This window comes from Acomys russatus, chromosome 32 (genome assembly GCF_903995435.1).
Source record: "Acomys russatus chromosome 32, mAcoRus1.1, whole genome shotgun sequence".
Taxonomy (NCBI): Eukaryota; Metazoa; Chordata; class Mammalia; order Rodentia; family Muridae; genus Acomys; species Acomys russatus.
This window is the reverse complement of record NC_067168.1, coordinates 40,257,549-40,282,020: the sequence shown is the minus strand read 5'-3', so window position 1 is coordinate 40,282,020 and position 24,472 is coordinate 40,257,549. Positions and strand designations below refer to the sequence as shown.

At 50.1% G+C, this 24,472-nt stretch overlaps 1 protein-coding gene across 2 annotated transcripts; it reads left to right on the top strand.

Moving 5' to 3' along the window:
• The first annotated feature begins 512 nt into the window (after positions 1 to 512).
• On the top strand, positions 513 to 24,039 carry Cmtm7 (CKLF like MARVEL transmembrane domain containing 7). 2 transcript variants are annotated; one of them, XM_051140434.1, is made up of 5 exons: positions 513 to 656; positions 16,750 to 16,923; positions 17,463 to 17,561; positions 20,686 to 20,767; positions 23,905 to 24,039. In XM_051140434.1, exons 1-5 carry the CDS (start codon positions 522 to 524, stop codon positions 23,916 to 23,918), a joined length of 504 nt encoding a protein of 167 aa, XP_050996391.1. In that variant the 5' UTR covers positions 513 to 521; the 3' UTR covers positions 23,919 to 24,039. The 2 variants fall into 2 exon arrangements, with proteins under 2 accessions (XP_050996391.1, XP_050996392.1); XM_051140435.1 differs by lacking the exon at positions 513 to 656 and adding an exon at positions 13,814 to 13,910.
• The last annotated feature ends 433 nt before the right edge of the window (positions 24,040 to 24,472 follow it).

Sequence of the window (24,472 nt, the reverse complement as noted above, 5' to 3'; positions counted from 1 at the left end):
AAAGAAAGAAAGAAAGAAAGAAAGAAAGAAAGAAAGAAAGAAGAGAAAATGGAGGAGCTGTTGCTGTAGGTGATGGTGGCACAGGTGCCTGTATACAGAGCGAGAGAGAGGGAGAGAGAGAGAGAGAGAGAGAGAGAGAGAGAGAGAGAGAGAGAGAGAGAGAGAGAGAGAGAGAGAGAGAGAGATGAACAGCACAGCACTGTACACTAGCACCCAACGGCAGCCGCACCCACACAAAAAGAAAATCCCTGGAGGCTCGTCACCAGCTGTGACCTGGGCGGCCCGTTCCTGGGAGAGGCCAGGGCCCCAGGCGTCCGGTTTCCTGCCTAGGCCAGTCTAACTTCCGCGCGCCTGGAGGGCAGGGTCTTGCAGGGCATCTGCTTGCTGATCCTCTCCCAGTCGGGCACAGCTGGGAAAAGGGGCCCGTGAGCCCCGCCCCTCAGGCCCCGCCCCGTCCCGTCAGGGCTTTACTAGCCAGAGGTCCGGGGCCCCGGAGGCGGCCAGCCGGGCTGGGCTGCGCAATGTCGCATGGATCGGGGCTCATCCGGACCACGTGCAGCAGCGGCGGCGCGCCGGGGTCAGGCCTGCCCTCCGAGGGATTGCTGGACCGGGTGTACCCGCGCACCCAGGGTGCCCTGTTCAAAGTGGCGCAGATGGTAAGAAGTGTGGAGTGGCCCGGGAACGGGTACACGGGGCTGCACCTGGCCAGGACCCTGGGAGCACCGCGCACCCCTTTGGTGTCTCCTAAAAAGTTCCCGGAGCAGCCCGCAGGATGCCCGTTCCTCTGGCTCCTCCAGCCGCCGCCCTGTGGGGCCTGGCCCGCTTCCCCACCGAAACCTAGGGTGCGAGTTCCTTCTCGTCTTCCTTCCTCTTCTCCAGGCCGTGTGTCGCGCACCGGGGCAGGGGAGGGAGGGTCCCCATACGTCCCCTGCCCTCCCCAGGCCGTGGCTGCTCGGCCGGACGCCAGAGAGCGGAGGGCTGGCTTAGCTCTCGGATCTGTTAGGGAACAGGGAGAAGCGCCGCCTTTAAGGCCATCGCCAGGTCCCCTGCGCTCCCCGAGGCCACAGAGGCTCCTCAGAAGGCAGACGGTTAACTGGGAAGTCCCGTGGCTAAGGGGCTTCTGGTGGTCACTTGGAGCCAGGCAGTGTTGGGGGCGCCGGTTAGTATGACCAGAGCTGCACAAAAGCTTCTGGCTCGACCACAAGTTGCCAGGCCTGTTTCTGTTCGCTCTTTAGCCACCCTTCTTTTCTCCCTCCTTTTTGTTTTCAACTTCTTTGAAAATGTCTGGTCTTCGATCGCTTTTCTGTTTGGGTGGTGTGTTTTGAAACTGGGCTGGGCCGTTTGGTTTACCCACTCATCATGGGTGGAGAGGGGTGTGGTCGTTTTGTAGAAAGCTGTGGGGAGAAGTGTAGGGACCCTGGTGCAAGGTCACGGCCCCTGCCCGGAAGCTGGGACCTGCTAGCTAAGCAGGAGCAGCCCCTAGGGAGCTAGGTACAGGTCCAGAGCTTTTCTGCCATCCATAACCGTTATTTTGGATGCCTAGTGTGTAGAAAGGTGGCTGGCATTCTCTGCTAAAAAAGAAAGGAAGGAGACGTTGCCACCTCTCTTGAGAAGGGTGGCTAAATGGACCAAAATTGGGACACAGAGACATTTTTAATAAGGAACTAAAAAAGGATCTGGTGTTAAGCGGACTCCATTTTGAGCGGAGCAGTGTGTGGAACCCAGGCTAAAGGCTTTGTTCAGGCAAAAAATAAAAAATAAAAATATTAAAACCCGAGAGGCCACCTCTTTGATCTTTTAAAGATGGCGGGAGTCAGAGAAACTAACCCCACAGGTGGCGATGGATCAGAGTCCTGTGCCTTGAGCCACAGGGGAAGCGTATGAAAAAGGTCTTTGCTAGCCTGTGAGTTGGGTGCACAAAATTCACGGAGGGAAGCAGCATTAGTGCTGGTTGCGGAACAGTGACAGGGTCTGTCCTAAACCGGAGAGCAAAGACTTTAGCAATGACTCCATCTGCGAGCTGCCCCTCCGCATGCTCCTCTTAAAACCCAGGCGAAGGGTCTCCTGCCTTGCCGGCAGCCAGCTGACCGCATGTTGGGAACGAGGCTGCCTGCTTGGTTCTGTCTGGCTCCTGCCTCTGCCCTGCTGTTCTGACAAGGATCTTTGCTGTTCCAATCCTCTGCTTATCAGTCGAGGGGTGAACAGGAGCAGGCGCACTCTCAGCACCCTTCAGAGCGCCATCGCGTCCGCCCATGACTCTGGCATACAGATCACTGGTGCTAGGTTTTGTGTGACGTGGTTTTAGTGTATTCTGACCAAGAGATTTTTCAACGTGTTACCTTAAGAAACAGAAAGGTTGGGATTAGAAAGATGACTCAGCGGTTAAGAACTTGTACTGCAGCTGGGCCCACACCTTTAATCCCAGCACTAGGGAGGCAGAGGCAAGCGGATCACTGTGAAGTTCAAGGCCAGCCTGGACTACAAAGCAAGTCCAGGATAGTCAAGGCTACACAGAGAAACCCTGTCTCGGAAAACCAAAAAGAAAAAAAAAAAAAAAAAAAAAAAAGAAGAAGAAGAAGAAGAACTTGTACTGCTATTCTAGAGGACCCAAGTTCAATTCCCAGCACCCACTTAAGGCGACTCTATAATTCTAACTCTTGGGAGAGCTGGTGGCTTTGGCCCCCTCGGGCACCTGCACTTATGTGCACCTACCCACACATAGATATACTTGCATAACTTAAAAACTAAACACTGCAAAGGCCAAGACTGGGGCTATAGCTCAATTGATAGAGTGCTTGATTAGAATGCATGAAACCCTGTGTTTGATTTCTATCACCCCACAACTCTGGGTATAGTGATTGGTGCCTTTAATCCCAGTACTCAGAACTCAGGCAAGAAAATCAGGGGGCCAGCTTGGGCTACAGAGAGACTGACAGACAGACAAAGAGAGAGAGAACTACTTAGGGGAACTTGCCTTGGGCTCCTCTGGGCTTGTCACTTCTAGAAAATAAAGAGGCCAGAGGCCAAGAACAAAGCCAGTCTCAAGTGAGCCCTGGTGCTCAGTATGCCTTCTATCCAGGTGTGCTGGTGCTCAATATACTTTCTTTCCAGGTGTGCTGGTGCTTGGTATGCCTTCTACCCAGGTGTGCTTCTTCTATCCAGCCGCGCTTCTTGCCGTCCCGGGCTCACTTTTTCTCATTTTCCTCAATAAGCTAGTGACATGATCACTGTTCTTGAAGGAAATCATTTAAAAGCATCTTATTGTTTGGTTCGTTTTTTTCCAGACAGGATTTTTCTGTGTAACCCTGAATGTTCTGAAATTCCTTTGTAGACCAGGCTGTCCTCAAACTCAGAGATCCACCTGCTTCTGCCTCCTGAGTGCTGAGATTAAAGGCCTGTGCTGCCACTCTTGGCTTTTTTTCTCCCCAGCCATGCATTGCTCTCAGTAATGTGCAGGGAACTGCATACTGTACACCGTGTTTCTGTCATCTCTCTCAATGCCTTTAAGGAATAGAGTGAGTCATGTCTTTGAGTAGTGAGGAAACTGCCTGAAAGGCACTATAAGCCACACAGCTGGTGGCAGCAGCCGAAGTCTGGTTTGCATTCTCAGAACGCACAATCCTGGCAGAGTCTGAACTTGCTAACGATCCAGAGAAATCAAAACCACGGTGCGCCGATGTCATACACATGGAGTTGACAATAAAAAGGACAGAAGACAAGTGGTTAGTGTGTGAAAGGTGTAGAGGCTGGAACTCGGGGACACTGCTAATAGAAGTGTAAAGTGACAGTCTGCAGTAGCTCAGGAGCTGTGCCACACAAACACGAAGACCTGAGTTGGCTCAACACACCCACCTACACATACAAACAGGCACATAAAATAGGTGCCAATGACCACCACTCCTGCTAGCTTAGGAGAAATGAAAATGCACCTTCATATATATTCATTTTCATTATTCACAACAGCCAGAAAACTAGAAACAACACAGACAACCCACCAAATGGTGACTGAATCAGTAACAGAAAAAAAAAAAAAAAAAGTGCTACATTTGATGAGGTATTATACAGAAAAAAAAAAATGAGGAAGGATATTGCGATATGCAACTGTATATAGGCTTTTGAAACATTGTGCTAAGTGGGAGGGGAAAGGCCGCTCGCCAAAAGATTACGTTCTGTGATTCTGGTCAGATGAAATGTTGAAAATAGGCAAATTTATAGACACAGATGAAATCAGTGGCTGCTTAGGACTGGACCGGGGCAGTGGAGGAAGGAAGTTGGAAGTGACTGTTGATGGTTGAGAGGTCTGGGGGTGGTGATTAAAACCGTTAAAAGTTGTGGTTGTTGGTTAGGCAGCCGTTGAGACTATACTCAAAGCTGCTGGATGTCACACTTGAGATGGGAATTAAGGCCCAGTTAGCCATTTAAAAAAAAAAAAAAAAAAGCCAAATGTGGTGGCACATGCCTTTAATGCCAGCACTTGGGAGGCAGAGGCAGGCAAATCGCTGAGTTCGAGGCCAGCCTGGTCTACAAAGTGAGGCCAGGACAGCCAAGGCTACACAGAGAAACCCTGTCTTAGGGCAGGGGTTGGGGGGGAACAGTGTTAGAGAAGAGATTTGGAGGTTAGGGCAATGAACACTTAGGGCAGCCTCCAGGTTTGGGGAGCAGGGTCATCTTTTAGGACAGCCACAGCTTCCTCAGCCTCACGGAGTGTAGGCTGACCGGTCAGGCTTCTGGTGTCACCTGAGTGTCCAGAGCTGGAAGGGGACAAATGGGTGTAGAAGTGGTAAGCAAACCTGTAATTCCAAGTTCTCAAGAGACGGAGGCAGGAGGATTAGAAGTCAAGATCATCCACAGCTACATAGAGTCCAAGACCAGCCTGGACTACAAGAGACCCTGCCCAATAGGAGAGGGACATGGCGTCACACAACCTTGAACCCTAGTACTCCCAGTGTGTGGACTTGTGTGAGTTCAAGGCCAGCCTGGTCTACATAGCAAGCTCCAGGCCAGCCAGTACTTTACCAACTGTGCCCAGATTAGCCTCGTACTCACTGTGTAGCTGAGGGTGACCTTGAACTCCTGGTCCTCTTACCTCCACCCCCAGAGAGCTGAGATGGCAGGCCCAGCTGCAGTGTGCTTTTTCCTAGTGCGGTTTGAGTCAGGCATGGAGGCACTGTGGCACATGTTACAGCCTCTCTCCCCCAGCCTCACTTTTAAGCTCATGGGCTTCCAGGCCTGTTCCTCTAAACACAGGGTCATAGTGCCCTTCCTTGTAGGGAGATCATGTTGAACAAATGTTCCTCAGGATAGATGCCTCCTGCCTTCTGCAGAGAGAGAAACAAAGAGCTCCGTGCCCTTTGTAGGCAAGTGGCATTGAACAATTTTCTAGACTGGCCTCAAACTCCCCGAGATCTGCCTGCCCCTGCCTCCTGAGTCCTGGCATTAAAGGCGTGCGCCACCACACTCAGACTTTTCTAGACTTCTAAGATATTTTTTATTTCACTTATTGTGTGTGTGCACTCACATGAACTCACATGTGCACGTGCACACCATCCAAACCTGATCTGTACATCTGGCCTTTTATGTGGGTTCTAGAGACTGAAGTTCGGTCCTCCGGCTTGCTCAGCTTGCACCTCTATTCGTAGCTACCTTTGTCAATCTCCCAGGCCCAGTTTTTAGACGTTCAATGTCTACAAATCAATGGCTGCCCTTTTATTGTCCACAAATTTCAAGGTGACAAGTAGAATAGTAATTATAATTTTAGTAGCAGATTTGGGGCCTGGCATTTTGGAAAAGGAACAGTGACAGGCTGGTCAGTCGTGCTTTTGAAATGTTCCTGTATTTAGTTATTGTCAACAATGACTATAGACAGTTCTAGAAGGCAGAGCCCCACAACCAGGAGACTTTAGGTCCACAAGCTGCAGATCCAAAGGATTTTGTAGGCACAGCTAAGAAGTCCTGCCCCTCACACCCACACATCCCGAAGAGCCAGGAGCTGCTGTGCTGGGAACCACTGGCCAGAGGTGTTGTACCAGCACTGGAGACCATGAGGAGGGTGCACCAAGGCTGCAAAGCCACAGAGAGGAAAGGGCACAGGGTCCCCTAGAGTGCCAACACTCCCACAGCTTTTTTGTTCTTAAGTGTCCAGTGGATTCCAGAGACCCTCCAGGGCCCTCCTGGCTATGCTGAGAGTGGTACCTAAGGGGGAACAGTGTAGTTCTTCAAATTCTAATTAGAGAAAGCCTCTCTCCTCCTTCCCCTGCCCTGGTTTCCTGCATGGCCCATTGGCAGTGCATCTGTTTCCTCCCTGCCAGCTGCCACCTGCTGTTCCCCTTGTCTTCAGACTGACTCCTCCTCGCTGGCTGGCTACACTCCTTGCTCTTCTCACAGGCCAGTGAAGGCATCCTGGACCTGGCTGTGAGCCTTAGGGCCACCGAGAAGTGACAGAACATTCCTGCTCACCCGCACTCCGCTCTTTGTGGGGGCATCTGCAGCTGCAGAGGCCCAGCCTCCAGCAGATGGGGTCCCCTGGCTCAAGCCAGCAGTTAGCAAGGCTGAGACTCGCCTGTGTGGCCTGGGGCAGCCCACCTGTCCCCATGGCTGGGACAGACGGATGGACGGAACAGGTGATGAGGGTGAGCGCTTTCCAGATGCTCGGAAAGGATAGCTACGGGAGAAGCCTGTTCTCCCCAGAGGGATGGGTTGGAAGACTGGAAGCAAGGGAAAAGGAGAACCCGCAGTGGCACCTCAGGACTTCCATTCCCACCTCTTTGTAGCATCTCCCCATCTCGCTTATAAAGAAGAAGCAGGAAAGCGTTCCCCCCTTTACAGTGCAAAAGTGGTAGTTAATTGGATAATAGACCTGCTGAGCCCTGGCCGGCAAGAGCTGCTGAGCTGTGTGCTTTCTCCTATTTCCTTGCTAAATTCGCACTGTCTTAGGAGGTTGTGTCCTATGCCCTTGTTTGCAGGTGAAAACTGAGGCTGAGGAGCTGTGGCATCTCTTTAAGGCCTGGAAGCCATGACCAGTGACACTTGGGTTAGGGCCAAGTCAGAGTCCAGAACCTAAGCTCTTTTTCCCCCCTTTGAAGACAGGGTGTCGTGTGTCCCAGCCTCATTCTTGTTGTGTGCCTAAATATACACTTGAACTTCTGACCTTCCTGCCTCCACCTCCAGAGAGCCGAGAACACAAGCATATGGGTGCTGTGGTCCCTGCTTGGAGAGGAGGCAACCAAGCCACCCTCCCCAGCCCCTGGCTGTATGAGTCTTTTTAGATATATTACTTTATTTAGGTGTGTGTGTGTGCGCGCGTGCGCCTGCGTGGATTTGTGTGCATCTCAGGGCCTGAGATCCCCTGGAACCAGAGAGCTCCTATGTGGATGCTGGGATCTGAGGCCAAGCCCTGTAGAAGAGCAATAAGTGTTAACTCTCTATCCCCCTGGCTGTGTAGGTTTTTTTTACCCCCTTTCTTTTGGCTAAATAGAAGCATTGAGATAAATATGCCTTTCCCCATGTTTTTTGTTTTTGTTTAAACTATTGGGGCTGGAGAGATGGCTCAGAGGTTAAGAGCACTGGCTGTTTTTCCAAAGGTCCTGAGCTCAATTCCCAACAACCACATGGTGGCTCACAGCCATCTATAATGAGATCTGGTGCGCTCTTCCAGCCTGCTGGCTCACACTCAGGCAGAACACTATATAAGTAATACATAAATAGATTTTATTTTATTTTTTGGTTTTTTGAGACAGGGTTTCTCAGTGTAGCCTTAGCTGTCCTGGACTCACTTTGTAGACCAGGCTGGCCTCGAACTCACAATGATCCGTCAGCCTCTGCTAGGTTTAAAGGCGTGCGCCACCATGCCTGGCTATAAATAGATTTTAAAAAACAAAAACTATTGAGTTCTGCCCCTGCACTTGAACGTGGCCAGAGCCAACCAAGGCACTTTGTCTCACCATGCTTTTGTATATGGAGAGCAGGCTCCTCCAGACCTGCCCAACATGACAGACACACCCTTGGGGGACCCCAAGGAGACACACTCTTATGTAAGTCCATCCTGAATGCATGCTAGGCAAGCAGTCTACTAACTGAGCCATGTCCCCAGCCCTGTGTGGAGTTTTGTTTTGTTTTGTTTTGAGACAGGGTGTGTGTGTGTGTGTGTGTGTGTGTGTGTGTGTGTGTGTGTGTGTGTGTGTGTGTGTGTGTGTGTGTGTCTGTCCCCTGGCTGTCCTGGAAATCATAGTGTTCCAGGCTGGCCTTGAACTTACAGAGACCCATGTGCCTTCTGCCTCCCAAGTGCATGTGCTGCCACTGCTCATCTTGTGAGACAGGTTCTCTCTGAACCTGGAGCTCCCCTGCCAAGCAAGCCCCAGGAAGCTGTCTCCATCTCCCCAACACTGGGGTGACAAGTCCAGGCCACCACTGCCGGCTTTTCACACAGGGGCTAAGGATCAAACTCACATCCTTGTGCTTGTTTGGCAAGCGCTGTGCCAACTGAGCATCTCCTCAGCCCCTTCACTGTGTCATGTTTTTAACTCCTTGTAACTCCCTAAGGACATCAACACATGTGTCCTGGAGAGCAGTGTGTGACCGCTAGAGGGGACCTCCCCAATACCTCCTGCGGTTGCACTTAGAAAATTAGCCAAAGCACTGACACGGATGTCTATACTATAATGCCGCTTTTGCTTTTGAGACAAGGTCTTGTGTTGCCCCAGCTGGCCTGGAACTCACAATCTAATCCTCCTGCCTCCCCACCTTCCTAACTGCTGAGATTATAGGCATGTGCCACCCTCTCCAGCTGTGACACTGGTTTTCCAAGGCTTCTTCCCGGTATTGGTCAGGGCGTCCTGTTCACTGCACGACACTTTGGATGGAGAAAAGAACTCTGGGGCAAGACACACGTGGTGGCCTGACTGCGAATGGCCCCCATAGGCTCATATATTTGAAGGCTTGGTACTCAGTTGATGGAACTGTTGGGGAAGGATTAGGAGGTGTGGCCTTGTTGAAGGAGGTGTGTCACTGGGGGTGGGTTTGTTTGTTTGTTTGTTTTTCTTTCTTTTTTTGGTTTTTCGAGACAGAGTTTCTCTGTGTAGCCTTGGCTGTCCTGGACTCACATCGTAGACCGGGCTGGCCTCGAACTCACAGCGATCCACCTGCCTCTGCCTCCTGAGTGCTGGGATTAAAGGCATGCGCCACCATGCCCGGCCTACTGGGGGTGGTCTTTAAGGTTTCAAAAGCCCCACACCATTCCAGTTGGCTCTTCCAGTGCCATGCCTGCCTGCCTGCTGCCATGTTTCCAGCCACGATAGTCATGGACTCACCCTCTGAAACTGCAAGCAAGCTCTCAGTTAAACACTTTCTTTCATAAGTTGCTTTCATCATGGTGTCCCTTCACAGCGATAAAACAAGTAGCTGAGTTGGCTCAGTGGTGAAGAGCACTGTAAAGGCGCATGCCTTCAATCCCAGTACTCAGGAGGCAGAGGCAGGCGGATCGCTGTGAGTTCAAGGCCAGCCTGGTCTACAAAGCAAGTCTAGGACAGGCAAGGCTACACAGAAAAACCCTGTCTTGAAAAACAAACAAGCCGGGCGTGGTGGCGCACGCCTTTAATCCCAGCACTCGGGAGGCAGAGGCAGGCGGATCGCTGTGAGTTCAAGGCCAGCCTGGTCTACAAAGTGAGTCCAGGATGGCCAAGCCTACACAGAGAAACCCTGCCTCGAAAAACCAAAAAAAAAAAAGAAAGAAAAAAAAAAAAAAAAAAAAAGAAAAACAAACAAACAAAAACAAAAAGGAAAGAAAGAAAGCAGCACCTGGGGATGTCTGCTGAGACCGCAGTGAGAAAGAAAACACCAGAGAGTGTTGTGGTTAATTTAGAAGCATGGCCTAATAAATGTTTATTAGGCTATAGTTATTACAGCGGTATTTTCTAACCCACTATCAATCAATAAAAACAAAGACACCTGTTATATTTTAAAATAGCCTGGTTTCCCTAAACTACCTCCCATATCTCTCTGCCAAAATCCCATGCCATCTGCTTCTAATAATTTCTATGGAGCCACCTCCAGCCCATAATGCCAAATACTTGCTACTGTTCTTCATCTGGGCTAAATCCTCCATCCATGCCGGCCATGTGCTTCTTTCTCCACCTCGTCCATGGTGGCACCCTCCTTCCTTCTCTTCCTCTCTTGTCCCCTTCCCAAGATCCTCTTCCCATCTCTGACAGCTTCCTTTCCCAAGATCCTCTCTGCCCCAAAAGCCTGCGAACCTTAGCCATGCCTCTCCCATTTGCCCTGCCCAGGTGTATTGGCTTTTTATTGGTCAAACAGGAATAAGTTTTTAGGCACGGTTACAAACATTTTGGGGTATGTGAGTCTGCTTACTTGGGCAACACCCCCTACCCCAACAAGAGAGCAATTCTCAGATAGCAGATGGTTGCAGAGGATGAATATGTATTCCAAACAAGCACTGTGCTTGGCCTTGGGAGAAGAGTTTTCCTCCAGACGCCTTCAAACTCATTAGGTTCCAGATCATCCACCCTCCCCTAGTACCTCAATCTGTTATGTCTGAGCATCATTTTCACACATTTTAAAGATGAGCTACAGGCCTGGGGAGATAGCTAAATGGGTAAAAGCACTTGCCACAAGCTTGGAGACACAAATTCTGGTCCCCCAAATCCACGTAAACTCCAGGCCCTGTGACACACCTCCGCTTTCCCAGCATGCTCCTACAGGAGAGAGGAGGTGGAGCTAGCCTGTATTACTGGTTTGTTTTTGTTTTTGTTTTTTGTTTTTGTTTTTTCTGTTGAACCAGTTGAGAGTGAGTTACAGATGTGGTGTGCCCAGTGCAGATTTTCTAGAAAGGTCCCCCTCATATTGCTGTCCTGTCACTAACAGGAAGCCAGAGACACCGATGATGCAACTACAAGTCTTATTCAGGCGTCACCACAGCCCACTAACATCCTTCTGGTCTGGGGCCCCAGGACCATGTGATCCCACGCAGTCTCATTCAGTGTTAAGGTCTCTTCTCCTTCAGTCTAGAAGCTTCTTGAATTACAAGTGTGCACGGTCACACTTGGTTAATGTGCACTGGAGACTGCACGTGGACTCAGGGCTTTGTGCCCACTGACCTCTGCTCTGCACATTCTTTTTCTCAGTAGACTTTTAAAAAAAGATTTATCTATTTATTATTATGTATACAGTGCTCTGTCTGCTTGTATGCCTGCAGGCCAGGAAAGGGCATCAGATCTCATTATAGATGAGATAATGAGATCTATGTGGTTGCTGGGAATTGAACTCAGAACCTCTGGAAGAGCAGTCAGTGCCCTTAACCTCTGAGCCATCTCTCCAGCCCCCAGTAGACTTCCTTTTATTGCAGCATTACTTACAGAAGAGGCCCACAGTGTCTTCCATCTCTCTTCACCTGATTATTTCCAGACAGGGTCTCACTAGATAGCCCTGGCTGGCCTGGAACTCTTTAGGTAGACCAGGCTAACCTCAAACTTAGAGATCTGCTTGCCTCTGCCTCCCGAGTGGCCTCCCGAGTGCCGGGCTTGAAGATGTGCCACTGTCACAGGCAGCCCACCTTCGTATTTCCTGGGGCAGGGCCTTCAGTGTGCCTGGATTAGCCTCACCTCTTCGGCACAGGAATCCATGGTGTGCGCGGCTGTCATGGATGCTGGGGACAGACCTCAGGTCCTCGAGGTTGTTTAGCGAGCATGTCACTGACTGAGCCATCTCCCCAGACCCTCACTGTAAGAAGACTCGTGTCGGGAGAGTCTTCCTGGAAGCCCCAATGAGAGAGTCCGAGATGGATGCAAACGCAAGAGGCTTTTATTGATCCATCACAACGGGGTCTACCTGCCTTCGAGATGGAGACCCTGAGCAGCAAAGCCTGTGGTTTTTTTGTTTTTGTTTGTTTGTTTGTTTGTTATTCGAGACAGGGTTTCTCTGTGTAGTCTTGGCTGTCCTGAACTCACTTTGTAGACCAGGCTGGCCTCAAACTCACAGCGATCTACCTGCCTCTGCCTTCCAAGTGCTGGGATTAAAGGCATGCGCCACCAAGCCCGGCCGAAGCTGTGGGTTTTTACAGCCTGTACAGAAGCAGACTTCAGCAACAGTGATTATTACAAACTTGATTGTCTCACAGGGTGACCTTTAAGCTGATTGGCTGAGTGACCAGGGCTAAGCAAGGGGACTGGGGCCAGACTGCAGGATGGATTTTTTTTTTTTTCCCCCATTTGTTCTGGTCACTGTGACCTGTAGCTCTGATTGGTTGGCCCGGGGGCAAGCTCCTAGGAACAGTTGCTAGCTGTGTGACTGTGGCTCTCCCTGGAAACTCCCGGCGGGGGAAAGCAAGGGGGGAGGCGCAGGGGGGGGGGGGGGGGGGGGTGTCAGGTGCTCAGGCCCTGAACACAAAATGGTGTTGATTTGGTCTCTACATCACTCTATACTTGTGTCAAACAAAACATCAGTTGACTGTATTCTTGGGGGTCTCTTCCCTTCCCCTTCTCTTTCCTACCTTCCCTTCTCTTCATGGTCACAACTAAGGTGGCTATGTTTCACCCCACACTCCACATCCTCTTTGTTACTATTATCTTTACACTAAGCCTCCAAACTGGGTAGTGTTCATCTGCAAAACTGATTTTGATTACCCCTACTTTGCCTTCCCAAGCAAATTTTAGAATCGGTTTGTCAATATCTTACACCCCCCTCCCCCCCCCCCCAGAAAAAAAAGCCAGCATGCTGGGTCTCAACTCAGGTTCAGTTGGACTAGCGTATCAGTTCTGGGGAAAATTCACTTATCAAGCAGTAAATATCTCCCAGATTGCTGCTGTTGGACGTGGCCCTTGTTTTTAGTGTGTAAATTCAGTTTTCATTGCTCATATATAAGAATATGGCTGCTCTTGTAAAGTTAAACTCTGCGGCCGGCGCCATTCCAGAACCTTCTTTTTGAGTTCTATTAGATTTCCTATAGACATGAGCATATCGTTTAAAATAAAGCCGTGTGCTTTCCTTTTCCATCTGTATGCCTCATTTCTGTTTATCTTATTACAGCTTTAGTCAGTTATGAGCAGTGAGAAGGGACAGCGTTTCCTTGTCACTTTGACATTGTCCCCTCCTGAGGGGAAAGGCTCAGGTTCTCACCATTGGGCACATTGTTAGCTGTGGGTTCTATTGACCACACTTACCAGATCAGGTTGGTCCCTTTTTTTCTTTTTTTTTTTTTTTTTTTTTTTGGTTTTTCGAGACAGGGTTTCTCTGTGTAGCCTTGGCCATCCTGGACTCACTTTGTAGACCAGGCTGGCGTTGAACTCACAGCAATCCGCCTGCCTCTGCCTCCCGAGTGCTGGGATTAAAGGCGTGCGCCACCACACCCGGCCTTTTTCTTTGTTTCTTATAATGACTGGATATTGAAATTTTTGCCATCTGTTTTTTCGGCATCAGTTGACAGGAATATATGGCGGCCCCTCATGTCTGCTGTGTAGGTTCAAGTCACTCGAAGCCGCGCCTTCCTGAGATGCCGTGCGGTGCCAGTTCTTCTGTGTCTGCTGCGCTAACACGCAACTGCAGGACAGGGGCTCCACTGGCTTGCATCCACCCCTGAGATGTTTGCATATGAACAGTCCATTCAGTTCAGAATCCGCATCTTTTTCCCCTTCTGTAACTAATTTTTTTTTTAACTTAAAAAAATTTTTTAACCTCTTTCTCAATTCTGCCATATATTAGGAAAGGGAACATTTTGCAACCCAGTTCTGAGACCAAGGGGCGGGGTCGGGGAGTGAGGGTTAGAAGGGCGCCTTTGCTCCTGGTGGCAAGGTGCGTGAGGACCTCCACTGGTCCTTGTTGTGGGGCACTTGGTCCCCCAACTGACACCCCGGCACTGCTGGCTTATGTATGGTTCACCCGGGCTGTGCGGCTCCAGGTGGCAGGTGGGTGAGTGCAAGCGCTACTGGGGACCGACTTCTAGTCTGGCTTTGTGGCAAGCCAGGGGCAGGGCTGCCTGTGGAGACTGAAAAAAACCTTTGTCTTTTTCCCCTGAGGGTTTGACAGCAACCCAGGGCAGCCTCAGAGTGACCCTGCAAGCCAGTGAAGGGAGCATGTGGCTCTAGCCAGGGTCAGCCATCCCATGTTATTTTTAATAAGCAGAGGCTAAGGCGGGGGTAGGGGTGGGGGGGGGGCTCACTGAAGGGAGGGCTTTGTTTACACAGGACTCAACAGGACTCACCAGTGAGAACTCACCCACACCATGGGCAGGGAGGACCTCCTTCCACTGCGCCTGCGCACAGTTCCCAGCCCCATCCTGCCTTTCCTGTAAGGGGTCCTTACAGGCTTCTTACTCCTTAGCAGGTCCGCACAAGCGAGAAGCCTCTGAGGAACTTGTCCCTCAGAGGACTAAGGCTGCCTGCAGGACTGAGGTGGGGAGGCCCGAGTTGATTTCAATAGTGTTTGGTTTGTGGAAGGATCTGGACTGAATCTGAAACTGTTGTGAGAAATCCGAGGAGGTAGGAGTCGGGAGGTGCTGCTGTGGCCAGTGGCACGGACCCATCTTGTTCGTGCCCCCACGGGGCTCCCTGTATCATCATGTGCCAGGGTCCCCAAAAACACCTGGAGGTCTTGAGGGGGGGGCCTTGCAGCCCTACCCACACTTGCATCTACACACACACACACACACACACACACACACACACACACAATTCCCCTGGCTGTTACAGGAATGATTCTCTCATTCCACTATGTGGGACTTGGAGACAAATTCGGGTCCCCAGGCTTGGCAGTAAGAGCCTTCAGCCTCTAAAATGGCTTGCCAGCCTTCCCTCTCGGCTTCATGAGTCCTTACTGAAGGCCAGTCTTCGGGCAGCTCAGACCCTATGTCCACCCCACCTTCAGCCCCTTCCCTGCCTCCCTTCGGGTCCTCACGGTGGTGGATGATCACACTAGCTGAACAAGGGTGGCTTAATATCTGTGACTCAGGCCACAGGCCTGCCATGCTTCCGGTGTACTCGCTTGGTCGTTTTTCATCCCTCTCCTCAGACTGGTACAGGCCTGGCTCGGGGCTGTTTCAGTTTTTAGTCAAGGCTTCCCTCCCACAGCCTCATTGTGGGACTCAGCGGCCACGCGCTTCTGGCACTTGCCCAAGGCTGGATGCCAGGCCTCTTACAGGCACTGAGCAGCCTCACAGATTCTCCACGGATTTATTTCTCCTTGACACTGGCCAAAGTACCAGCCGCCAGCCTCTCCACCATGCGTTCTTTGTTCAAGCGTCCTGAGGAGTCTCCCTGGCACATGGAAGCCAGTATGGCCTTTTGCTGTGTGTTTGCTTAAACTTTATCACTGTCGTGTGTATGGAAGCATGATGATGTGTGTGCATGGCATGTGTCCCACGGCTCACATTTGGAAGGTCAGAAGACAACTGTATACAGTCAGTTCTCTGTACATTTGCCACATGGGTCATCAGACTTTTTTTGAGATGGGTGTCTCAGGCTGGGGTCTAACTCAGTATGCACAGAAAATGACCTCGGCCTCCCTGCTCCACCTCCCCGGACTGGACCCCCATGCCTCATTTATGAGGTGTTGAGGATTGAACGTAGGGCTTTGTGCGTGAGCACGAGCGAGCACTCTGCCAACCCGAGCTCCTCTACGCCAGCTCCTACTTTGGTTTTGGTTGGTTTGGTTTGGTTTGGTTTGGTTTTAGTTTTGGCTGGCTCTGTAGCACTGACTGGCCTTGAACTTGAAGCAATCCTTCTGCCTCTGCCTGTGCTGAGATTCAGGGCACGGACCACCATGCTTGGCTTCAGTGCAATCTTATGTCCTGAATGACAAAGATTGGAACTGTAATGTCGTTGGCACTTGGTGAATAATTATCAAATAAATGTGTTCTGGTTCCCGTCCTAAAAACAAGGGTAGACTGAGCTTGAAGGCAAGTCAGTTCTGAAAGCGGATGTATCAGCTAGCTCTGCTGCGTAACAAATAGCTGTCTTTTTTTTTTTTTTTTTTTTTTTTTTTAGGTGTAAGTCTTAATGACATCTAGTAAGTTCTTACTGCTGGCTGGACAGGGCTCTCAAGGACCAGCCCTGCAAGTCATGAGCCTGAGCTGCTGTCAATCAGGATTGCCTGATGACCCCTGCTCTGGGCTTCCTTCACTGGAGGGTGTGCACCAACCGAGAGTCCTAGATCCAGCAGGATGGTAGTGTGGAGTGAAAAGTTCAGGGACAGCTTGGGATGCAGCTCAATCTATGGAGTGTTTATCTAGCATGCAAGGAGTCCTGGGTTACACACACACACACACACACACACACGCGTGCGCACACACACACACACACACACACACACACACACACACACACACACTGATTCAAATATGTTACTGCCTACAAGCTGGACTAGTTGGACTAATTAGTGACTCTGTGCCTCAGTTTCCCTTTATGGAACAAGGGATGACATGTCTACCTGGCTGAGTTCTTCAGGGCTTAGGATCCTGAATGCCACACCCCAATCAATAATCACTCACTGTCCACCTGATAAGGGCAATGGATAATCTTTGCCATCAGTAACAGCTATTACTTTTAGCTGATACACAAGCCCTGGCTCCCCAGAGTGTATTTGTGGAAGTAATCCGTCAGCCTTCCCAGCAGTTGGTGTGGGGATAGCCTGGATTACAGCAGTGTAGCAAGTCAGGCTTGGGAGAGGGACAGCTCGGCTGCACTTGTCCCTCACTCCTGGATGCCTGACTTGGCCAGAAGTGTACCAACGTCTCCATGTCTGCTGAAGGTCACCCTGCTGATTGCCTTCATCTGCGTGAGGAGTTCCCCTCGGATCGACTATGGCGCCTACAGCTTCTTTGAAGTGGTCACCATCTGCGACCTCATAATGATCCTCATCTTTTACCTGGTCCACCTCTTCCGCTTCTACCGTGTGCTCACCTGCATCAGCTGGCCCCTGTCGGTAAGAGGGACGCGGGGCCCCACTGTCTTCCCGGTCCACCTCCCAAGCCATCTCAGCCGTTGGCCTGCCTCCTCAGGGCTTCTCAAACCCACGTCCCACTGTTAGAAGTGGGGAGTAGGAGGGCAAGCCTCGAGGGAAGGAGCTGGTAAGGACGGTGAACGTGGACACCATTGAGAGGATTGAATGGTGACACTTGGTGGTTAAAACGCACTGGCCGAGGCTGAGATGATAAATCAGTAAGATAAATCCTTACTCTGTAGACCAGGCTGGCCTCGAACTCACAGTGATCCGCCTGCCTCTGCCTCCCGCATACTGGGATTAAAGGTGTGCACCACCATGCCTGGCCCTGTGTTTCTTTCTGTTTTCCCAGCACCCTCTCTGCAGCATGCCTCTTCCTGACCCAGCTTCCTACACTATTTGCCTATGAAACATGAGCCCTCTGGCCTAAGTGTTCCAAGGGAAAGAAGTGTAGCTGTTACCATCTCATCACCTCAGAGTGAGCTCTCCACTCACAGTTTTTTTTTCCCCCTGGCTTCCAGGAACTTCTACACTATTTAATCGGTACCCTGCTTCTCCTCATCGCCTCCATTGTGGCAGCCTCCAAGAGTTACAACCAGAGTGGCCTGGTAGCTGGAGCGGTAAGATTTTTTTTTTTACAGATTTTTAGATACACCTTTCTTCCTGTTAGGGGCCAAGCAAGGGTTGATTTGGGGAGTCTCTCTTCTTAGAACCCAAACCTACTTCAATCCAGGCACCCACTGTCTCCTAAGAACCTGACACTTGGGCTCATGACAGAGGGTCCGGGAAGTTAGACTTAAGGGCTGTTGACAACTTAAACACTTACAGTTGTCTGGACGTGTCTCCCTTACAATTACAGCCTAGCTCAGGGGTGAGAGGGTCTCAGGCCCCATGCCTACTCTGAGTATCTACCCATGGCTGTCTTTTCCCTGCAGAGGAAGCCTTCTAGAGGGAAGGCTGTTGTGATTGATTAGTGATATCTGCCACAAGCCCTTTGTCTCTTTTCTTTTCTTTTGGGTCTCACTGGGTAACCCAGGGTGGCCTAGAATGTACTACATAGCCCAGGCTGGCCTTACACTTATAGAGATCCTCCTCCTGAGTGCTAGGGTTATAGGAATGCATTGCCCTGTCAAATACCTTAAAAAAAAAAAAAAAAAAAAAAAAAGACAGAATTTTATGTAGCTTAGACTGACCTCGAATCCTTTGTGTAGGCGAGGATAACCTTGAACTTCTGACCCTCTAGCCTCTGCCTCCCCAGGTCTCCCCAGTTTTTAATACAGTGCTGGGAGCAATCCTTGGTTTCCTGCATGACACTCTACCAACTGAGCTGAGCACAACAGGTTCCCTTGTCCCTTCCAGAGGTAAAACTGAGCCATGCACAGCTAGCTAGAATGGACAGAAATACAGCACTGTGGGTAGCCATGCTTACACATATGGACACATGGACTCTTGTGGTCTGATTCAGGATTTTGCTAACTTCATATGTGAGTGGCATTTGGTCCATTCCTGGTTTGCCACAGACACTCAGGCAAGAAGGTTTTTCCTGTTTGTTTGAAGGCCTGGTCTCTTGTGGCCCAGGCTAGCCTCCAACTTAGTAAGTAGCCAAGGATGACCTTCAGCTTGAGATTCTGCTGACTGGAGCTCCCAGGTGCTAGGATCTCAGGTGTGCAACACCACATCTGGTTTATATGGTGCTGGGGGTGGAGCCTAGGACTTGGTGCATGCTGGGCAAGTGCTCGGCCCACTGAGCAAAGACTTTTAAAATAAGTTTCAAGGCCTGTGTGAGTTTCACTTACAAATATCACCAGAATTCTCCAGACTGAGGCCTGTCATCAGGTTTGCCCCTGGAGTTTCCCTCAGATAGACTCTCTGCCCTGAAGGTCCACACAGAGGGGACCAAGCATCAAAGCATCACTGCAGAGGGGCAGCCAAACCCATGCACTTTCTGGAGTGCCCCTCATGCTCCATATGATCTCTGAGGAGACAGGTGGCTGTCACCTGCAGGTTGGCATCTACCTAGCAATAGTGCATGCTGGGAGAAGAGTCCAGGAAAACACACACACACACACACACACACACACACACACACACACACACACACACACACACAGTGTTGTTTCAGAGCACACATGAAGGGATTCCCACTGGGTTTTATAATCAGCTCACACATAAACTGTGTCAGCCCCAGGAGCTAGCATTTATCACACCACAGGGAAGCCGTCCCTGTTCATGAGAAAGTAGCCCTCTAGCTTAGGTGATGAGTGCATGGCCCATGTGACAATTAGCAAACAAACAAGGCACTGTGGTCCAGACTAGCATTCTGTAGGGATGCAATAATAAACTGTTCAATTATGCAGCGCAGACAGTTGGGGACTGGGGTAATGCGCTAATTGTGCAGAATAGATAATGGGAAACCAGGCCTGGCTCTCATCAGTAATTATGTGGCTCAGACAATCTGTACAACAAGAGCCAAGGAAAAGGCTTTAGGGTACAGGCTCCTGGGGACAGCCGAGTACCTAAGGCAGCAGCTGGGCCTGAAAGGAATAGCAAACCTTATTAGAAATCGACCCTTAGTCTGGCTGCTGACCCTGGACCACACATATCTGATCTCAACTGCCGACCACTGTCAACACTAGTGGTAGCATGGTGACCCAAGGCCATTGAGTGGGGCTGGGGACACCTTGGCTACAGTCTAGCAGAGTGTGAGTTCTGGAGCCCACTGCCCAGGGTCAGGCCCTGGCGTGTTCTGGAGTCTTAAGCAGAGGAGGGGGCTTCCTGTGCCTCTCCTGGCTTAGCTGTGAAACTGGAAGGGTGGGTTGGAATGCCATCCTCACCATGGGGAGTTGTAGGTTCAAGGAGTCAGCTGTCTCAAACTCACCAACCTGACAGGTGTACAGTTACTCCTCAGTGGCCACCAGAGTGTGTCACAAGAGGGTGCATGCTCTCCAGTCTCATGGCTCCCAAGACACCAGGGGCATGGTTACTCTCCGTCCAATCATCTTTGAGAAGACTGTTAAGTCAAGGTCAACGCTCTTCAAGTCCAGCACTAGATGGAGCCTGGGAAGGGGAGGAGCATTGCCCCAGCTTATTTTTTTACTGTTATTATTTAAATACATGCAGACATAAAACTGAACTCCAAAGCCTCACTCCTGGCTCCTACACAGCTATAAAGTTGGCAGAGGAGCTGGGCGTGGTGGCGCACGCCTTTAATCCCAGCTAGTCATATAATCAATCTGCTGGAATGTTCGAATTTTTAATTTGGGGGGGGGGACAGGTTTCAAGACAGGGTTTCTCTGTGTAGCCATTATATCCTGGACTCACTTTGTAGACCAGGCTGGCCTCGAACTCACAGAGATATGCCCGCCTCTTGTCTCCCAAGTGCTGGGATTAAAGGCATGTGCCACCACACCCAGCTTCTAATTTTTAAATCCAAATTAAAATTTACAGTGCTACCTACCTTTCCGTATTTTTATTGGTCCTAGATCATCACGGTCCAGCGGCTTGGTCCCAGCTAGATTGTAAATATAAACCCAAGTCTGGCCTTGGGCCAGGGACCCAGAGATTTGGCTGTGGGGCCTGAACAGGGGACCAGAGGCCCAATGTTGGATCACTCCAAATTTCCCTCTATAACTAGGGCACTAGGTGGCTAGGTCACATGGCTCCCCTAGCTTCCTTCCTGAAACAAAGAAGAAAATCAGAGAGATGGCCCCATGGCTGGGAGCTTCCTTTCCTCTCCCACTGCAGGTCTTTGGGTTCCTGGCCAGCTTCCTCTGCCTGGCAAGCTTGTGGCTGTCCTACAAGATCACCTGCATAACCCAGTCATCAGGTAAGCTTTGGTCGTCAAGATGCAGGACACACGGGGTGGAAGGATTGCTCTCGGCTCGGCAGCAGGATATGTCTTGGTACCAGGGGCCAGAGTGGAGCTGGAGGGCAGGGCACAGAAGAAGGAAGGGTGGCACCTAAGGACACTGCCCTCCTACCCACCTCTACATGCCACAGGATACATCCTGGGACGTTCTGTGTATGACTGCATATAACCTTGAACTCCTGGTCCTCCTCCCTCTACCTCCCAAGCGCTGGGCTTTTACAAGAATTTCTTTTTTGTTTTGTTTTGTTTTTTGTTTTTCGAGACAGGGTTTCTCTGTGTAGCCTTGGCTGTCCTGGACTCGCTTTGTAGACTAGGCTGGCCTCGAATTCACAGGGATCTGTTTGCCTCTGCCTCCCGAGTTTTCTGTTTTGTTTGTTTGTTTGTTTTTTGGTTTTTCGAGACAAGGTTTCTCTGTGTAGCCTTGGCTGTCCTAGACTCACTTTGTAGACCTGGCTGGCATCGAACTCACAGCAATCCGCCTGCTTCTGCCTCCCGAGTGCTGGGATTAAAGGCGTGTACCATCACGCCCGGCCCTTGTTTTGTTTTTTAAGTCTTTTAAAAAAAAGATTTGTTTATTATTATGTGTACAGTGCTGAACAGAGCATCAGATCTTATTATAGATGGTTATGAGCCACCATGTGGTTGCTGGGAATTGAACTCAGGATCTCTGGAAGAGCAGTCAATGCTCTTAACCTCTTAGCCATCTCTCCAGCCCAAGAACTTCTTGAAATAAGCTTCCTATGACAATAATAAAACTTAGAACGCTTAGAAAATGCAGGCCAGGTATTCATTGTTTTTCTTTTTTCTCTACCCCCCCCCCCCCTCCCAGACATAGTTTCTCTGTGTAACAGCTCTGGCTTTCCTGGAACTCACTCTGTAGTCCAGGTTGGCCTTGAACTCATAGAGACCTGTCCCAGGGTTACACGTGTGGCACCAAGCCTAGCACTCAGAAACAGCCCCTGGGATCTCTCGTCCCAGTGTTTCCTCTCTGAGAAAAGCATGCAAATGTGTTTATAAAAAGAGAACCAGGGGAGCTGGAGAGATGGCTCAGAGGTTAAGAGCACTGTCTGCTCCACAGGTTCTGAGTCCAATTCCCAGCAACCACCTGGTGGCTCCCAACCATCTATAATGACATGTAGTGCCCTCTTCTGGCGGGCAGGCACACATGCGGGCAGAACACTGTATACATAATAAATAAATCTTTTTAAAAGAGAGAGAACCAGGAAAGGGCATGGTGGCACATGCCTTTAATCTTAGCACTTGGGAGGCAGAGGCAGGGGGATCTCTGTGAGTTCCAGGCCAGCATGGTCTACGTAGCTTGTGCCAAGGCTACCAAGTAAAACCCAGTCTTAGAACACAGAACCACACCTGCATTTTTTTTTTTTCCTCTACTACTTCATCATGTGCCAAACATTTTTCTGGTACCATTAGGAATTCTCTGTATTTTATTTTTCAGTGATGGGATCACTCTGGCCCCTTTCCCTACTCAGTTTTAGGGGTTTGGTTTTGCTTAGTTTTTTGTTACTTAATACTGCTATAGTGAATGTGCCCCTACAAAGTAACCCAGATACACACCCTTAATGTTTCTTATCCCTAAGTTCTTCGGGGTGCAGGTGGGGATTAGCCAGTGTCTACCTGTGTAGCCCAGACTGGCTTTGACCTTTTGGCAGTCCTCTTGCCTCAGTTTCTCAAGTGTGCACCTCCACACGAAGCATGCTGTCTTCTTAGAAACTGACTGCTAAAGTGGTGCACGCCTGTGATCCCAGGCGGCTGAAACAGGAAGAAGCTGAGTCCGAGGCCATCAGGCTGCACTTTACCATCCTGTCTCAAAGCACAAAAACATTAGTAATTTCAGAAAGCCCAAACCAACATAACAGGTTTGATTAATTCACTCTGTTCTTCAAACTAGAACTTCTTTTCGTTTTCTTTCTTTCTTTTAAGATTTTAAGCAGATGAAGGGTCTGCCTGTGTGGATGTAGGTGTCTTCAGGGGACAGGAGAGGGTGCCTGGTGCCCTGGAACTGGAGCCACACACAGTTGAAAGCCACCTGACGCAGGTGCTAGGAACACAGCTTCCGTCTCTAGAAGAGCAGCAAATGCTCTTAACCAATAAGTCATCTCTCCACTCCCTCTTTTCTTCCTTTTTAAAAAAGGTATTTAGAGCCAGGTGGTGATGGCGCACGCCTTTACTCCCAGCACTCGGGAGGCAGAGGCAAGCGGATCTCTGTAAGTTCGAGGCCAGCCTGGTCTACAAAGTGAGTCCAGGACAGCCAAGGCTATACAGAGAAACCCTGTGTCAAAAAAACAAAAATAAATAAATAAATAAATAAATAAATAAATAAATAAATCATTAGTATTTAGAAGGCTGGGTTTCACTTAGTAAAATGTTTGCTATGCAGGTAGCAGTGGAGACAGGCAGATCCCTGCGGCTTAATGGCCAGACACCCTAGCCTAACCAGTTGACCCACCATGTCTCGAGAAATAAGGTGGGGGCTGGAAAGCTGGCTCAGAGGCTAAGAGCACAGTCTGTTCTTCCAAAGGTCCCAAGTTCAATTCCTAGCAACCACATGGTGGCTCACAACCACCTGTAATGAGATCTGGTGCCTTCTTGTGGGCAGGCCCACATGTGGGCAGAATACTGTATAAATAACAAATAAATCTTTTTTTAAAAAGAAAAAAAAAAAAGAAATAAGGGGGAGGGGCTGGAGAGATGACTTAGCGGTTAAGAGCACTGACTGCTCTTCCAGAGGACCCAGGTTCAATTCCCAGCAACCACACCCACCTAGCTCACAACTGTCTGTAACTTCAAGATCTGAGACCCTCACATAGGCTACATGCAGGCAAAACACCGAAGCACATAAAAGAACTTAAAAAGAATGGAAGAAAGAAAGAAAGAAAGAAAGAAAGGAGGGGGAAAGCAATAGAGGAAGACCCTTGACGTCTGATCTTACCTGGTGCCCTTTTGAACCCGCGCATGCGCACACATATACATGCGCGCACACTATTTGTAGTTCAGAGGCGTAGAGCAAAAGTCCATGGCTTCTAGGTGACTTCTGTTCCTGGCAAGGTGACCTAACTTTCTGTTTCTCTCTCAAGATGTATCTGCCTGAAGAGGCCATAGCCTCTGGTCCTTTCCAGGAATCTACAGGACGTATGGCTATGGACTGCTCAGATGACAAGCCCCGTGGCTTCCCTGGCTTTGCCTGGACACTGGGGCGCCGAGCATCAAGCAGCCACAGCCCTTCTTCCATAGTCTGCCGCAGAGACCGTTCTGGGCTCTTAGCACCACTCAGGTACCCAGAACTGCGCTGGGCACAGCGGAGAGACCTCGGGATCGGCCTGCAAAGACGCGCCTTTCTGCACACCCTTTGGGATGGAGACCACAGAGTCTTCAGAGAAGCAGCAGACCCTGATTTATCTGGCCTGTCAATCTGCTCTTGAAGAGTCTCTGTTCAAAGTGAGGAGCCAGCAGAAACACTAGGTGGCCGTCCTGTCTCTCCTGTCCCTATCTCTGCCTTTGTCACAGTGTGTGTGTGTGTGTGTGTGTGTGTGCATGTGTACATGGTTTTTAATAAAACATCAGCCAATTGCAGCTTTCTCATTGAACAAGGTGTCTGTAACACTAGGCCTTTCCCTGCCACTTTGAGTCTGTTGCACGTTCGAA